Source organism: Alternaria rosae (assembly GCF_020736505.1).
Source record: "Alternaria rosae strain MPI-PUGE-AT-0040 chromosome Unknown BKA58scaffold_7, whole genome shotgun sequence".
Lineage (NCBI taxonomy): Eukaryota > Fungi > Ascomycota > Dothideomycetes > Pleosporales > Pleosporaceae > Alternaria > Alternaria rosae.
The window spans coordinates 2,020,188-2,036,667 of record NW_025763576.1 but is presented as its reverse complement, the minus strand read 5'-3'; the positions used below and the strand labels follow the sequence as shown (position 1 = coordinate 2,036,667).

Here is a 16,480-nt window from a genome sequence, read left to right as displayed (position 1 = left end):
TTTCAGTCGCCGCTCTCACCATGAACCACCTTCCACAAGCTTGGGGCCGTGTATGTCCTCCGCCCGCCTCCAACAGCAACAGTACTAATGCACCATAGCCCAGAGACGATGTATACGGCGCTTACGACCCTTCACACTTCTCCGCTGCCGGCCCCAACCAGCACACTCAGAGCCCGATCGTAACGGGTACCTCGGTACTTGCGGCCAAGTTCAAGGATGGCGTAGTCATCGCCGCCGACAACCTGGGTATGGCACACTACTATAAGCAACGAGGGTCTCGCTGACCATACATGTAGCTTCGTACGGCTCCCTCGCTCGCTTCACCGACGTCAAGCGCCTACGGAAGTTCAATGACGAGGTCGTCGTGGGTTTCGGCGGTGATGTTTCCGACATGCAGTACCTGGACCGCCTACTCAACTCGCTCGACATCCGCGAGAACTACTCCTCCTCCGAAAACTCGCTGAATGCCAAGAACCTCCACACCTACCTCGCCAAAGTCATGTACAATCGCCGCTCAAAGTTCGATCCATTGTGGAACCACCTGCTCATCGTGGGCATGGACGGAGACAAGAAGCCCTTCCTCGCAAGCGCAGACCTTCTCGGTACCACCTTTTCATCACCATCGCTGGCTACTGGCTTCGGTGCACATCTCGCTCAGCCAATCCTAAGGACAATATTGCCAGATGAGGCCGCCGTGGAGAACGTCACAAGGGAGCAGGCGGTAGAGAAGATCAAGGAGTGCATGAAGGTTCTCTTCTACAGAGATGCCAGGAGTATGGACAAGTACTCGATTGCCGTTATTACCAAGGACGGCGTCGATCTTGATGAGAACGTGAAGCTTGAGAACCAGAGCTGGGCATTCGCCGACAGGATCAGGGGTTACGGCACCCAGGTTGTGTAGAGGGGAAATGATGTGGAAGACCGAACATAACGATCAAAAGCGCCAGCTCACTGAGTAACTGAGGCTTGAATGATAGACATGAATGAATGTACCAATACCGGTATGAGTTTGTCCCAGGTCTTCTGCTACTAGTATACTGCATGTCCGCGCATTGTTACTATATTCGGCCATCAAGACTTCATGCACATCGGCACCCAAAAGAGCCAACGAGGTTAGAGCTTCGTAAGCTAGGGCGGGGAAGCTCCGCCCAAGAACAACAAACCTGGCGATCAGCACTATGAATTCTACGACTGCTTGTTCCTTATTTACATACTTATGAACGCCTTCGTCAGATCTCAGTTACCGCTCCATCTCACAGATTCTCACGCATTGCATGATGGCCTCTTCACAAACCAAGAGAATAGTATTCACGGGTGGTTCTGGAGTCGCAGGACGCCATGTAATCGAGAAGTTGCTTACTTTCGGCCATGAGATACTCAACGTGGATGCAACGCCTCTAGACAATCCCAATGTACACACTTTGAAGGCCGATCTCACGGATGGGGCGCAGGCTTTCAACAGTCTGTCTTGTCACTTCAAGATCAGTGAACCCTTTATGGAGCCAGTCAAGACGCCAGATGCAGTCGTACATTTCGCTGGTACGTATCATCTTGCATCTCATATATAGACATCCCGCAAATAAGCAGGTACTTGGAAAACATAACCTGACTTCAGCAACAAACCCTCACCAAGACTAACCCCACCCACCAGGCATCCCCCAACCAATGCGCCTCCCCGACAACGAAACTTATCGCATCAACACCCTGAGCTCCTACAACGTTCTCGAAACCGCCTGCAAACTCGGCATCCGTAAAATCATCCTCGCATCCAGCATAACCGCCTACGGGATTACCTACGCCGAAGGCAACGTCTCCTACCCGCACTTCCCCCTCACAGAAACCAGTCCCACAAGCCCCATGGACGTCTACGCCACCAGTAAACTCTGTATGGAAACCACTGCCGCCTCCTTCGCTCGCCGCTTTCCCAGCGTAGATATCTACTGCCTGCGCATCTCCGCAGTTATAGAACCTGAAAACCACGCCAAGAAGTTCTCGGCGTATTTAACTCGGCCTCGGGATTTTAAAGTGCATGCGTGGAGTTATACCGATGCGCGCGACTTGGGGAATATGGTGCAGTGTTGTTTGAAGACGGATGGGTTGGGGTTCCAGATTTTTAATGCGGTCAATGATGAGATTACGGTGCCGGAGGAAGAAGGGAGTAGTGAGGAATGGTTGAGGAAGGCTTGCCCTGAGACAGAGGTGTTAGGCGGGCTGAGGGGGAGGGAGAGTCCAGTTTGTAATGCGAAGATGAAGGAGTTGTTGGGGTTTAGGGAGGAGTTTGCGTGGCGGAAGGTTTTGAGTAGAGAAGCATAGGCTTATGCTAGAAGGAAGAGTCGATGCCAACGCTGTTGGCTAAGTTAGAGCATGAAAGATGACAAGAATGTCGTGTATTTAGAGGTGGATCTGTTATGGATTCTAGAGGCATCCGATGTGACATTCGATGTTTTGACACAACGTGAGTTCTAGCAGAGACATCTAGGAAACGACACCAACGGCAGTGTCGGGATCCATATCGATGATCTGTCCCTACTGGAACATGAAGAAAGAGGTGAAACTCTTGTTGAAAGTCATGATTAGCGGTCCACTGTGGTGAGGGACGACTGCTCCGGGCAGGACAGAGGAAGTAGGCGCAAGGCAAACGTCAACACATGCAGGCCCAGTCTATCTTTACCAGGTCAGAAGCGCCCGGCTCAGTCTCAAACTTCTGATGCCATTGAAGAGCACAGAGCCTTCTCAGCCTCGGACTGCTGGCGCGGCATTCTTACGCATCTGCGGTAATACGCAGTATCAGGTTGAAACCGTCGAGTCGGCAACGTGGCATCGTAGCTAGGCAGGTAAGACCGTTCCAACCCGAGTGTCGTCGTGGCGAAGGTACCATAGTCAAACATACTGACGGTCTGGCCTTGGTGCCTCGGTCCTGAGACGACCGCGGAAGGTCGTGGTGTAGGCAGGATCGACGTGCGCTGAACTTTGAAACGCCCGCACCTTGGATTAGGCCCTCAGTGAACTTGGTCTGTGCGCATACGCCTTAGGGGCGCAGCAGACATGCGCTTCGCATATCAAAAGGGTCATAAGGCTCAGACGTCGCGACTAGGCTTTTGCTGTGCCGCGAAAAAGCAATTCTACAGTATGTTGCGCCCCATACCGGCGGTCGGCCTTGCAAGTGCACTCATCCAAACTATCGACTTCTCCATCAACGCATTACGCAAAGACCATCCCATCTTCCAGCCTAGCTCACCTTCGACAACACCGCTCGTGGAAAATGCAGCCTTCCTGCAAGATATCATACACAATCTCTATCGCCTAACCGACCTAATCGACAACTCTGAGCTCAAAGAGCTGTACGACGAAAAATCAGCAAAGAGCGCAAAAACAGCCAAGAAACTTAGCGAGGCAGCGCTGCAATTGTTGAAGCATGCTGAGGTAGTCAAAGAACTGACAGCTTTGTTCATCGACGCACTAATCGCTGCGCAAGAGAAGGGAAAATTTGGTGACCCGCGATGGCCCACTGCGCGCGAAGCATTATTGAACGGGGTGTGGAAGAAGGCCAACGTGACAGGTACAAAGAAGAAGTATCGAGCCCTTCGTCGCGATATTGAGACGAGCTTACTACTCGCTATGCGCCAGTATCTGGATCAATCCATTGAGACTGGTCTCGCTTTGTTCAGCGGCGACGAAGGTGTGCACACGAAGCATTGGGAAAAGTGGCAGAATCAAACCCTCGATATGATCCACAGCAATGATTGGAAAAGCAGCAAGAAGAAGGATGTAGAAGAGTTTTCCAAACAGGTTGATGCGCTCATCCAGGCAGAGAAGGAAGCATACTTCCGCGCTACCATCTTCGAGAGGCTGTGGTTCGAGGAGATGGATGAAAGGATGAATAGCATCAATAGTTCCGTCAATTTAGGGTTTGAGTGGGTGATGGGAGACGGCTCGAGACAGGTTGGCGGTTTGCTGGAGTGGTTTACTAATACGAGGGGCGAAGAAATATATTGGCTCACCGGTGCGTTTTCATCTCTTACTATCCCGTCTTTCGATCCCTAAATGTCTTCTTACAACGGCTCCAGGTAAACCGGGCTCAGGGAAAACCACTCTGATGAAATATCTCTTCCGCAATCCACTCTTATTCCCACATCTCGAGGCGTGGTCAGGTCAGAAACCCGGCATCACGTCTGGATTCTTCCTTTGGAATAATGGGACAGAGCTGCAGAAGAGTTCCATTGGTCTACTGCGAGCCATCATCTACGAAACTTTACAGGACATGATATTTGGGCCCCTGGAAGAAGACGGAGTCATTATGCAGAACCTGTTCTCCGATCGCTGGAATGCATTCCAATCCTACGCTGGCGGCCTACACGAGTTTACTTTTCCGGAGCTGAAAGTAGCGTTTGAGGGCTTGGTCGGCGATGCAAACAAGAAGTTTCTCTTCATGATCGATGGGCTGGATGAGACGGATGATTACCCGAAGGAGTTGATGGACCTCGTGTTCAGCACTTCGCGGAGAGACAACGTCAAGTTCCTGCTCTCGGCTCGAAGTTCACCAGTCTTCTATTCAGCGTTTGAGAATAAGCCTAGAATGGTGCTGGAGGAATACACGAGAGATGATATACAGACTTACCTGATCAAAACGTTCGGCGAGGAACCAAAGTTGCATTCGCTCAGAGGGAAGATGGACGGCCAAGAGGAAGAGCACATCGTCGGGATGCTCGCTGAAAAGAGCTCAGGAGTATTTCTGTGGCTGAAACTCGCCACCACATTTCTCTTCGAAAATCTAGAGCCCGATTCTGACTTCCTTGTCCTAAAAGATCGTGCGGAGGGGCTTCCCTATCTCCTGGACGATCTGCTCGCCCACATGCTCAGCAAAATGGCTCCAGAAGACGTCGAGGTAGTTGGAAAACTGCACGCCCTCCTCTCACATCAAGACATATGCCCGGCCATCCTGCCTTTCTCCTTTGCTTTCACAGCCGAGACGTCAGCAACACTAGCCGCAGATGTACGGCCCTTGACAGCAGTCGAGATAAGTAAGAGAGTCGAAGACATGCAGACCCTGACCCAACAGCGGTGTAAAGGACTGCTAGCCATCTTCGACACCACACCACCCGATCAACACGCCAGTACCGAGAGCCTGAGGATAAGCTATACTCACCGCGCGATAAGAGACTACTTCTTTGCATATCCCGGTCTACTCGAAACGAGCCTGAACAACGCGTCAGAAGAAACCAACTGGAACGCACCCCAACAATGGGCGAACGCTCATCTCTGGGTCCTTAAAACCCTGTCCTCTTTCATGCCCAAACGCACCAGCAGCAACAGCAACACTAACAGCTCCCGCGCTCCCCCACTCCAAGTCTGGACCCCACTATCTAGTGCCTTAGAAAGCAGCCTCGAACTGCATACAGCCACAAACAAGTTCCCACTAACCTACATCCACGCCGCATTGACAACCGGCGTCTTCCTTGCTCTAAGAAGCGAAACCGGCCATGATCTGCCCCAATACCCCTCCTCTACCCTATCAACCTCCACCTCCACATCAACCTCTACTACCTCCTCCGCCTCGGCATCCACCACCCCGACAACCCTGACAACGCCCCTCGACCTAGCTGTCCTCCTCAACCTAACCGCCTACATCGCGCTCAAAGCCAAGGCCACAGACCGCCGAGAAGTCCGGCACGCGCTCGATTACAGTCGCGGAATGAGAAAACGTATGGGTGCTGGCGGGGAGCAGATTTGGCTATTTGGCGAGGGGAGGGAGAGGTTGAGAAAGGAGTTTGAGAGGGGGAGACAGGAAGGGGAGGCGCTGTTGGAGTACTATGCCAAGGCAGTGAGGTTTGGGGTTAGTAAGCCCGATGTTGAGGTGCCGGAGTGGGTGTGAAGAACACGTGGTTGGGTGAACCAATGTAGAGTCTTCACGGTTGGCAGGGCTCATGCGTAGTGTTTAACAAAGGCGGAAAAGCATTCATTACAACGACAGCAAGTAATTTGATAATATCAGGAAATTAAGCTCTTCTGCTATAGAAATATAGGATGGCGGGTATCTCGGGGTAGAGAGAGTGTCCGTGTATGTAATGTTTCCTCCTCTTCTCTCTCTGGCTCTCTTCAGCTGCAAGCGTTTTTAACTCGGGCAAGATGCAATTCAAGAAAGCACACAACGAAAAAAAAAACACTAAAGTAACAGAAGTTCGGATGCTAGAAGAGAATATGCTGGGAAACGTATTAAGGAAACCACGTACAAGGCGTGATGATAACAGATACACGAAAAGGAATAGACGTTAGTCGAGTATGCAGGTTAGCTCTTAGCACCAGATTGTGTGCTGTCGTACGATGTCACCGGTTCATCTCCGTTCTCCTGCCTCATCTTGTCCACTTCCCCGTCATCGGCTCTAGCGGGATGGCCGTCACCCCTCCACCCCTCGTGATTATTACTCGGGCGGTATTCCCTGGCATGGAGTTTCAATGCATCGACTCTCGCCCCGGCCTCCCGTTGAATCTGGTGTCTAAGATGCTTGGGCGCCATTTGACCTTCACTCTCTAGACGATCCAGTTCCTCTTCGTCACTACTACTCATACTGCTGCTTCTGCTGATCTGAGTGTAGACCACGGCTTGGCCCTCCCTCTTCTTGCGCTCGCGCTGTTCGGACTTCATGGCTTCCATCTTCTCGGCGTCGCCTTGGCAGTCGAGGGTGCGGATGTGTAGGCCAGGCAGATTCTGCGACATGAAATCTTTGAGCTGAGGGAGGAGTTTGGCATTGGGGCGGTAGGTACCGGAGTCGTTGTCGATGACGAGTTCGTAGTAGGCTGGGTCTTTGCTTGGGCTTTCCTTGGGAGGGCCGCCGTCGATGTCGCCTGGCGGGTGGGATTTGTTGTTTCCGCCTTCATCCGGAGGTTTGCGGTCTTTGTGCTTTAGTCTCCTGATGAAGAACTCACCCGAGAATGCTACGTATGCTGCTACATCGCTGTGCATGGTGTGCTTACTCAGCATGTCGATGCCGAATTCTTTGCCAGTCTCTGTAAACCGGAAGAGCGCATCGAGGGTCAAGACGTAGGTGAAGATTCTCCCGCCTTGATCGTAGTGGACTAGTTCGAGGAACTTTTGCGTGAACTCCTTGCAAGGCGCAGGCAGAACCTTGAACTCTGTAGCGTGATCGAAGTTGTATACGCGCGCATGCTGGTGGTGTAGTGCCTTCGATAAGACGAATCCTCGCACGCCCTTAGCGGTGAACATACTCTTAACGAAAGGCTTGAATTCGACGTAGCGGTGGTACATGGCTTCAGGGACCGGACCGCGCATCTGCATCTGATTCGACTGGAAGTTGTACTTCTCAGGCTTCTGCTTGCCGTTCCTGCGCGACACCCTGCCATCGTTGTTGGGCTCTTTCTGGCCCAGCAAGCGTCCCAAAAGCGGCGAGTAATGCCGTATCCAGAACTGCGGTCCAATGGTATATGCACGCCCGCCGTTCTCATCCTCGGTCCTGCCTAGCACTTCCACGCTCACATTCAGCGTGCCGTTCATGTGATGCGCCTTGCCGAAACATACAGCCATGGCGCGCAGCGCATAGGCCCGCTTGCTCACCATGCGCTTCTTGATTGGGTATGTCTGATCGCGTATGCCTCCCCAATTCTCGTTTATAGAGGGAACGGTAACGTGTACATTGCCGAGGCGGTCGTCGTGGTCTGCCGGGTCTTCGTCGTATATGCGGCACTTGAGGTTGAAACCGGACGAGGGCACATTGGCGACCACCCACTCGCAGTCCCATACAGGATCGGTGCTCTGTCGGATCGTCGGTGTTCGCAGCGTCAACGGCGGGTCTTCCTTGTGTCTCGTGGGCAGGCCGGTGTACAGTTGCGCCATGATGAAGGGATCAGCGCTGAGCGTGTTGATGTCGGCGAGCGGGAGGTTGTTGGCGCGGTGGAGCGTGAACTTGACGGTATAGCCGGGCGGCGCGCGCGGTATGGGCGTGTCATCGAAGCCTCCTTCCGGGCCCTTCTTCTTACTGCCGGACGTATCCGTCTTCTGCGGCTTTGGGGGCTCGCTATCAGCGCCGTCCATCCCCCCCTCCTTCTCCGGCATGGCCGGCGCATGCCCGTTCTGCGCGTCTTCTGGCCTCGATTCCTTCTCCTCCGCCATGGCTGCGATGCGCGACGGTGGCTCTGTCTGTAAGACCTGGAGTTGTGCTGGCTATGCCGGCTGTTATCGCGTCTCGGCGCAACGGAACTGTGGCGCGCGGCAGAGGCCAGCTAGCAGAGGATGTCAAATGTATATCGTCGCAGGAGCAGCACAGTCTGCAGGTGCATGGCGTGGGCGGGTGTAAGCAGGATATGCAAGGCTGGGAAAAGAAGCGCCGAACGCGCAATCGAAGGCGGGCGCAGCGCAAGATGAGTGTTGATCGCCAGTGGGAGGCTTGACCCTGCAAAAAACAAGCCTTGCTAAGCATCAGCCTAAAGCCTGACACCAACCGCCAGTGCAACCAATCCAACACCGACTCTCCAGCCGCCCTTGTGCCTATTCGCCCATGTCAGCTGCCGGCTCCACACACTTTCTTCTCGGCCGTCCTGTGTGGGAAAGGGACTTGCATGTGACGTCCCAAAAGAGTCAAACCACGGTAAACGGGCTGACGTCACGGCGGGTGGGACCGGCTCGACAAGCCCTGGAGGTGTGGCTGTGAAACGACCGCGAAGTATAATCATAACATGTACAGCACAAGAGTTTAATGCAGTATGTTGATCCATTCAATTACAGGTTTCTTAGAGCGAAGAGTCGTCATGCCTTTGCCAGCACATCAGGCCAAAAAGCAAAGTGCCGTGTCTATCACTTTCTCCCATTCATCAATCATCTATTACAATGTATATGCCAAAAGACAAACGCCGCGCTCGCAGCAAGATGCTGGTGCTAACATGCCGCTGGAAAAGGGTATCATACAAAACATGGACCTAGACGCCCAAGAAGACATCAGATCAGGTCGAAATAAAGTCCCCGGTCTTGGGACTCGTTCAAGCAGCAGCCATGGTGATCTGCTTGCCCTTCATCGACTTCCACTCTACGAACACCGCGCCGACAATCGACATGGCACCGCAAGCAACGGATACGTAGAATGTCTGGGTAAGAGTCAGATTGTAGGCCGTTAATACGCCGCCGAGGTACTCGGGGTCGATGGCGTTCTTTAGCTCGGTCGCGCCAGTACGGAGGACGATGCTCGCATCGAGATCGGGCACGATGCTGGCGAGGTTCTTGATGAGCTGGTTAGTGAAGACGTTTTGGCCGACGGAGATGAAGAGAGCACCGCCGAGGGTCTGGGTGAACATCATGATCGCGGTACCAATGGGGATGTCGTCGGCTGGCAAGACTGTTTGAACAGCTACAAGGGTCTGCTGCATACCGAAACCGACACCAGCACCGAAGATGAACTGGTAGCCGATCCACTGCGGGGAGCCGCTGTTGACTTCCAGTGTTGACAAGAGTCCAGCACCAATTGCCATCAGGACGGAGGAGGTGAGCATGAACGGAGTGTAGTAGCCCAGAGCTGTGACGGCACCACCGGCAAGCATCGAGATGATGACAAGTCCCAGAATGGCGGGAAGATTCATGATGCCAGACTTTGTTGCAGACGCGCCCTTGATCGCCTGGAACCAGATGGGAAGGTAGTAAACAATGAGGAAGAAGGACGCGCCCAACATGGCACCGAACCAAGCGCTGCCCCAGACATTGCGGTTGAGGAACACACGAGGAGGGACGGTAGCATCTTCTTGCTTCCACCACTGGATAGTGATGAATCCACAGATGAGGACAAAGAAAATGACGAAGAGCGCGATGATACGTCCGCTGTTCCACTCGTACTTGCTACCGCCCCACTGGAGCGCAAGCAACAAGCAGATAATAGCCGGCAGGAAGCACGCGGTACCGGGAAGATCGAACTTCTGAAGCTGTTGTTGCCAGGTAGCCGTGATCTTCTTGCCACGACGCTTGACGTTGAGGAAGGGGATGATGAAGGCAGCGGTAACGGCACCGAAGGGAAGGTTGATGTAGAAGCACCAACGCCAAGTCAAATGGTCTGTGAAGGCTCCGCCCATGCTAAAGTAAACATTAGTCCATGTCGATCTTGGATCCAAACGTCTTCTCCACAACTTACAGTGGGCCAGCAACAGACGCAATACCATACATGCCTCCAATGAGTCCCATGTAAGTAGGGCGACTGCGTAGCGGTACGGTGACGGAGATGATCAAGATGGCTCCGGAGAAGATACCAGCGGCTCCGACACCAGCGACCGCGCGTCCGATGATGAGTGCAGTCGAGTTTGGCGCAACACCGCAGATGAGCGAGCCGAGTTCGAAGATGAAGAGCGCGATGAGGTATACCCATTTGATGGAGTAGTAGGTGTAGAACTTTCCGTAGATGAGTTGCGTCGCGCACGTAGTCAGTAGATACGATGACCCATACCAGCCTACATCGTTGAGCGCTTTGAACTGATCTGTAATGCGAGGAATAGCTGTTGCGATGATTGTGTTATCCTGAACAGAGGCGTTAGCGCATACTCATTGGCAGATCTCATGGTTTGGTTGGACAGGTGTAGCCGCTGTCGATCAACGGCGTACCACAGCCGTGGAACCGGGGATTACAGAAGGAGGCAGCTTACCAACGCCATGCAGAAGACACTTAGACAAAGTGCCACGGTAATCGCAGTGAGCCTCCATTTCGTGGGGTATTCAAAGTTGTCGTCGTCGTCTGATGTTGGTTCAGCTGTTGAGTTGGGTCGCGAAGTCTTCTCTTTAACGATGGACTGAGCAGCATCCACAGCTACACCAGCAGCAGGAGCAACGGTTTCGACAGCACCCTTCTTCTCGTCGGTAACGGTAGCTTGGACGCTGGGCGCAGCGGTTTTCTCCGAGTCCGTCATGCTGGACGGGCGGAGCTGGTTTGCGTTGCTCATGGGCAAGGCACAGAGTGGGCGTGTCGTGTGTATATGCGATGGAAGAAGAGAGTGGTCGTAATGCAAGTCCGGGAATCGCCAACAAGGGAAGCAAACAACTATCGCCTAGCTCGTCGATGTGCGAGAAGTAAACACAAGAAGCTGAAGACTCGTTGGTAGATAGGCAGGCAAGAATCACCACGGTGGCGGAAAGCACAGCCTCTATATACTGCCTGACTCTGCAGGCCCCAAAAAGGAGGTAAGTAACGAGAGCGGAGTTAGGGCTGAAGGAATCAAGGGAACCGACATTTTCCTTGCCAAACGGAAGACAGACAATCTTTCGTCCCCGTTCCGTGCTACGAAGGCGCTAGAATTAGCTGCCGGACAAAGCTTGGTACCAGTGGGTCTCGGGGGGTCCATTCTCCCTCGCATACATCGTATCTGGCATCTGTGCACCGAGATGACTCTCTGCTTCCATCGCAGCATACCACCACATTTCGTCCGCGTCAAACACCCTCATAGAGTCATCCGTCTTCTCACTGGCTGCCTGAACCCCCACCATCGCGCCTCCAGACGCCCATTCCTTCACACCGGTGACTCGATGAGTTTGCGATTTGCACCTGTCATTGCATCGCAGGGGCCGTCGGGAACCGAAGACCTGGATTCGAGTCTAGAAACATGGTCAAGAAGCTTCACGCCGTTGCAGCGATCTTGCGGCTTAGCTAGTGTCCTTTTGCATCAAGCTTTTATCTGGAGGTCGGAGTCCGCGCGCGCCGACTTATTTTTGATGTAGTTCATGCTATGATGTATTTTTGACATGAACGAGCATGTTTCTCCCATGTGTTGCGATTACGGCGCAGTACATCATTCCCTTTGTACGCGCTCATGCAGCTCATCTCAGCCCCATCCCGCATCGACTGCAAGCACGCTCCATCTGCACCGCGGTGACCGCTCTCAGCTTTCGTCCGCAACCCTCATTACCACACCTGCAACAGGATGCAGCTGCCTGGAATTCAGTCCACTCCTACCGGTTAAATTTCACCGTGGTGGATCTAGTCCACAAAGTGCTAACCCGTCTTGTTCACCGCCAAGCTCGTGTGACTCGCATCCGAGAAAAGCTTGGCGACAGATCGGGGGTTCGGGGTGGAAGAATTGGCGCTCCCTTGTCGCTTACGAGAATGCGACGGGTGGAGATGACGCTTCCTCATTGCGGGTTGTAGATTTGTGTCATGGTGGCTGGCTCGGTAGGATGGTAGGATGATGTAGAGTATTGTTACTACATTGTTTGTTTTTGCACACAGAGCGCACGTAGGTTTCGCGAGTGTATCCTCTTGAGGGTTCCTATCAGCCATGTATAGTGTTGGCTAACCATTTTCCCACACAGTCATAGTACCTTGCTAGCAGTCTTCATGTTTAGTCGTGTGTCACAATACACGACATCTGCATACACTTTGCACGCGGCTAAGCACTTGGTCGTTTGACAGGCACGTCACACTACACATGTCATGCTGCAGGCGTGGCGTTCGAGTCATATCGCATGGTGAAGCAGAGAACGGACCGATCGACGTGTTGAAGTCGCCATGTAATTTTCTAGTCTGACCTATGTTGGATGCCTGATGGTGTCCTAAGCTTACTTCGCGGCGACGGCAGGTAATGTGAATCCGTTCAGGCCCAGCGTTCCTGATCTCGCCCGTGGACGGTTCTACTTAACATTCTCCTGGATCCAGTTCCATATTCTCTCGACGTACTCCTTGTCCAGCGGCTCGACGTCCTTCAGCGCCCGTACAGACTCGCTCGTCTTTGTCGTTGAGAACTGTGGTCGCGCAGTCTTCTCTGTCAATTCGCGGCCGTACGATTCCTTCCAAAGCCCCAACAGCTTCAGCGCAGAATGATCCGAGTCACCAGCTTTTTCTAGGCGCTCTACCCATTGTTTGGGTGCAACGATTTCAAACTGTTCTTCCTTTTGAAGCCACTGCAACATCTGATTCCAGCTTGGTTTGTGGTGCGGGTTCAATACATGGAACACTGGCATCTCCTCATGTTCCTTGAGGGGGCCGGCAGCTTCAAGGAACGCTTTTGCAGCAACGTCGACGGGCAGCCAATCTAGAGGCTCACCATCGAGATCAGGCAAACACTTGATGAGTCTCGCAGTACTCAACATCATGGGCCATGCCTCCTTCGTGTTCCATACCCCTGATGTGGAATCCCCAGCGAGCTGTCCAACACGGACTACTGCTATGCATCCGCGAAGATTCGTCCGATTATGCGCTTCAAGGCAGATGTGCTCTGCGACCCACTTCGAACGCGAATAACCCAATGGAGATGCTGAAGAGGGCTCAGATGACACCAACTCGGGTAGTTGACCAGACACGTCGAGGGTGCCGTTCATGATGGCCGCAGTAGAAGAGCAGTACGTGAAACGCGGAGGTTGCGATCGCTGTGACTTGAGGGCAAGATTGAGCAGGTTTCGTACACCAGCGATGTTATCTTTCTCAAAACTGCGCAACTTCAGGCGGAAGTTGACAGTCCAGGCGACGTGGATGATCGAAGTCGCGTTCTCGGCGAGATACTCGTATACGTTGCCATCTAGTCCCAGACGTTCTTCGCTCAGCTGAGACGGTATGACTTTGATTCTACCATCCGCGGCTCCTGGGGTCAACAAGCTAACCAGTCCACGCTGCTCCAATGCTTTGCTGACACGTTCTCTTGCTGCATGCTCATCTGCTCCTCTGACAAGACAGTAAACTGCCTCAATATCCGATCTCTTCTGCAACAAGTCTAGAATGTGTGCTCCCAACGCGCCGGTCGCTCCCGTTAGTACCACCACTTCGTCAACTCCCCTCTTCGCAACGGAGCCATTGGTAGCGGTACACAGTGTCGAAGCCGTGAACGAGCCATACTGCTTCACCAAGTCTAACATCAACTTCTCTTCATCTTCACCACCAGAGTCGGTCTGTCCATGCCTCTTTCGTAAGACATAGTCTGTCAATCGTCGCACGGTACCGCAGTCCTCAACGACGCTCATCGGGAGCTGACCTTCGAAATTGGGAATTAAGCGTCTCAAACGTGTCCTCAACTGCATGCATGCGATCGAGTCGACACCGTAGGAGAAGAGATCTACGTCGTTGTTCAGTTCCGCCGTCTGACCCGTCATACTTTGAATGAGGCCGATTAGATGCTGGGGCAGATCGTCGTCGCTTACTTCAAGTGACGAGTCGGAATCTTGTGAGCCATATGCGCTGTTAATAACGTCTTCAAACCGGGATTCTGCCGCTCTTCGGATGATGGTTCCTTTACTGCTCTTCTCGAGTGGCTGGTCTTGGTAGGGTAGCGGAATGAGCATGTCAAACGATATCCTTGCATGGTCCTGGCTTTCGCTGTTCAGCTTCTCGACTTGTATCCTAATGGCGCCTAGGAGCTCTTGGTCTGACATGTTGCTTGACTGTTTTGATCGCAGGAGAAGAGCACCTGGGAAGGGTTTGTTGTTACCAAATATCAGCACATCTTCGAGACAAGGAGAAGCCGCGATAGCGTCTTCCAGGGGCGCCGGATCGAATTTCTTTCCGGTTAGCAGAGTAAGTTGTGAATCTGCTCGCGAATGGTACAACCATGCGTCCTTGATGGTCGGATGTGCTGCAAACAAGTCGGCAGTTGCAAAAGACCCGTCCGGTCGGTTCTGTTTGGCCTGCTCCAAGTCAGCCGGTCGTCTCATCGTCTAAACTCGTGCAAGGTACCATATGTGGCCATCCCGGCTTGATAATAAGCTCTGCTAGGTCTGCTTCACGCTTCTCGAACTCTACCAGTTTCGGTGGGTTGTAGTTCCGCAGATACTGCCAATCGTCGTCGGCGGCAAAATCGCGATACGAAGACAGAATGAAGCCACACTCCGCACTCCCAAATCTGGAGATGAGATTAACACGGCTCTTTACTAATCGGTCGCCCACTTCTGCTGGCAATGCAGCGCCTCCAACGCCCACAATGTCCATGTCTTGAAGCAGCTGCAGACCCTTCTCGTCGGCCTCCATCATTTGGAGCACATAGGGTACGGATGAGAAGTATTTGACTTTGGGTAGTCCTTCCGTCGCCGCGTACATCTTGGCCACATCCAGGCAGTTGCAGATGTTGCGTGCTGTTATTGGTACATCTTTGCCTGGGAAGAGCCAGATCATAGCATTGCTCGTCCAGCACCGGAAGAGATCCGCGATGCCGCCATGATAAAGGGGCGTTGTAGTGAAGGATGCTAGGGCAGGAATCTTGGGGAGATGCGGAAGCACGCCAATAGCCGCACGATGGGATTGCGGGATTGGTTTTGGCAGACCTGACGAGGTTCCAGACGTGTGGTGTAAGTACGCAATGGATCCTTCATCTACATGAAGAGGTTCGACGCTACTCTCTGGTGCGGTCTGGATAACATCGAGAACGTCTTCTGCACCACTCAGTGGTAACAGCATCACTTGTAGCCCCAGCGTACCTTGTTCTTTTGCCAGCGTCTCGGTCTGCTGGGCCCGTTCAGTATGGGCAACATCGTAGAAGAAGTCAGTAACCTCGCATGCTGTGCAGAGATGTAGGATGGCTGCTGGCTGGCATTGTGGTGCTACCAGAAGGACAGAGTACCCTATTCTGATCAGACCCAGCCAAGTGAAGAGGAATTCCGGAGAGCTGTGACATAGCAAGGCTACAGTCGCTAGCTTGCGAGATGTGCCAAGGGAAGTTGTGAGGCGCGAGGCGAAGACGTTGGTGCCCTGGTCAACGTCTGCAAATGTGAGGACGCGGTAGTCCCATTCTTGCTGGTTGGGTCGTGGTATAGGAAAGCCAACAGCTGGGAGTAATGGATGATGCTGGGATTGTTGACTGAGGAACTCGCTAATGTTTCGGTATGACTTCGGATTGGTGTTTAGGGCTGCAGCTTGGCCGAGCGTGCAGACGAAGTAGTTGTTCTGCATTCTGAGACGTATAACGAAAAGCCCAGGTAAACAGGACTATCTGGTCCAATAGCCTGTGCGACTGGATTGTGCATGCGTCAGCTTCAAGTGGCGTGTGCAATGTTTGCGGCCACAGTGACAGCGATAATGCAAGCGCCATTAGTCGTGACATCATCTTGGCTGCAAAGGCAGTAGCGACCCTGCAGCTGCTCCTTGAGCAAGCTACTGCATGTACAACACACATGCGGCTGTGTCTGATCGAAAGATGAGGCTGCACACAAACCCTCACGATAGCAGCAAGTGTTTGATTTCCTGTGAGCTCCGGGACGATAGGTCAGCTGTTGCGCGCACGAACCATGCGTTCAACCAGGTCATGCCCAACCCAATGCAGCCTTCCAACGCGAGCCGCCACTTGATCGCAATCGGACGCAGTGAATTCGGTCTCGCGAGTGGGTCATGATGGCAGACGGCGTCACGAGACGGCTAAAAGAGGCTCGAGAATATTCTGCGTAAGACAACGGCTGGAGAGCGACGTACACCCGCGTAATCGGCTTACGACAGGTGTTACCGTGTACTGGCAACGCCACAGTGACTATCGTGTTTCTGGGGTAGCGAATGCGGGCAATGTCGACGCCTCGATGCTCGACCCAGTGACT

At 53.1% G+C, this 16,480-nt stretch overlaps 6 protein-coding genes across 6 annotated transcripts; 3 read left to right on the top strand and 3 right to left on the bottom strand.

The window, feature by feature from the left end:
- Positions 1–20: 20 nt before the first annotated feature.
- Positions 21–901, top strand: BKA58DRAFT_318686 (proteasome component PRE4; the record flags this gene model as incomplete). Its single annotated transcript, XM_046167684.1, has 3 exons — positions 21–50; positions 99–246; positions 297–901. The coding sequence occupies 3 exons, from the start codon at positions 21–23 to the stop codon at positions 899–901; spliced, it is 783 nt and encodes a 260-aa protein (XP_046023711.1).
- A 187-nt stretch (positions 902–1,088) lies between these two features.
- Positions 1,089–2,505, top strand: BKA58DRAFT_217110 (uncharacterized protein). The gene is made up of 2 exons (XM_046166174.1): positions 1,089–1,539; positions 1,652–2,505. Exons 1-2 carry the CDS (start codon positions 1,275–1,277, stop codon positions 2,311–2,313), a joined length of 927 nt encoding a protein of 308 aa, XP_046023710.1. The 5' UTR covers positions 1,089–1,274; the 3' UTR covers positions 2,314–2,505.
- A 624-nt stretch (positions 2,506–3,129) lies between these two features.
- On the top strand, positions 3,130–5,872 carry BKA58DRAFT_319128 (uncharacterized protein; the record flags this gene model as incomplete). Its single annotated transcript, XM_046167706.1, has 3 exons — positions 3,130–4,003; positions 4,068–5,277; positions 5,326–5,872. 3 exons carry the CDS (start codon positions 3,130–3,132, stop codon positions 5,870–5,872), a joined length of 2,631 nt encoding a protein of 876 aa, XP_046023709.1.
- Positions 5,873–6,079: 207 nt separating this feature from the next.
- Positions 6,080–8,480, bottom strand: BKA58DRAFT_216938 (uncharacterized protein). The gene has a single exon (XM_046166172.1). The coding sequence runs from the start codon at positions 8,123–8,125 to the stop codon at positions 6,287–6,289; it is 1,839 nt and encodes a 612-aa protein (XP_046023708.1). The 5' UTR covers positions 8,126–8,480; the 3' UTR covers positions 6,080–6,286.
- Positions 8,481–8,988: 508 nt separating this feature from the next.
- Positions 8,989–10,923, bottom strand: BKA58DRAFT_413043 (major facilitator superfamily domain-containing protein; the record flags this gene model as incomplete). The annotated part of the gene is made up of 3 exons (XM_046172396.1): positions 8,989–10,066; positions 10,125–10,504; positions 10,630–10,923. 3 exons carry the CDS (start codon positions 10,921–10,923, stop codon positions 8,989–8,991), a joined length of 1,752 nt encoding a protein of 583 aa, XP_046023707.1.
- A 1,535-nt stretch (positions 10,924–12,458) lies between these two features.
- Positions 12,459–15,980, bottom strand: BKA58DRAFT_389125 (male sterility protein-domain-containing protein). Its single transcript, XM_046170715.1, has 2 exons — positions 14,637–15,980; positions 12,459–14,587 (listed from the first exon to the last, which is right to left on the bottom strand). Exons 1-2 carry the CDS (start codon positions 15,843–15,845, stop codon positions 12,605–12,607), a joined length of 3,192 nt encoding a protein of 1,063 aa, XP_046023706.1. The 5' UTR covers positions 15,846–15,980; the 3' UTR covers positions 12,459–12,604.
- Between the last annotated feature and the right edge of the window lie 500 nt (positions 15,981–16,480).

Bases quoted from the DNA above. Each gene is read 5' to 3' on its own strand.
- BKA58DRAFT_217110 (XM_046166174.1), top strand. From the start codon at position 1,275: ATGATGGCCTCTTCACAAACCAAGAGAATAGTATTCACGGGTGGTTCT. The intron at 1,540-1,651 runs GTACGTATCATC...CCCACCCACCAG, and splicing joins TGCAGTCGTACATTTCGCTG to GCATCCCCCAACCAATGCGC.
- BKA58DRAFT_216938 (XM_046166172.1), bottom strand. From the start codon at position 8,125: ATGGCGGAGGAGAAGGAATCGAGGCCAGAAGACGCGCAGAACGGGCAT.
- BKA58DRAFT_389125 (XM_046170715.1), bottom strand. From the start codon at position 15,845: ATGCAGAACAACTACTTCGTCTGCACGCTCGGCCAAGCTGCAGCCCTA. The intron at 14,588-14,636 runs GTACCTTGCACG...GACTTGGAGCAG, and splicing joins AGCCGGGATGGCCACATATG to GCCAAACAGAACCGACCGGA.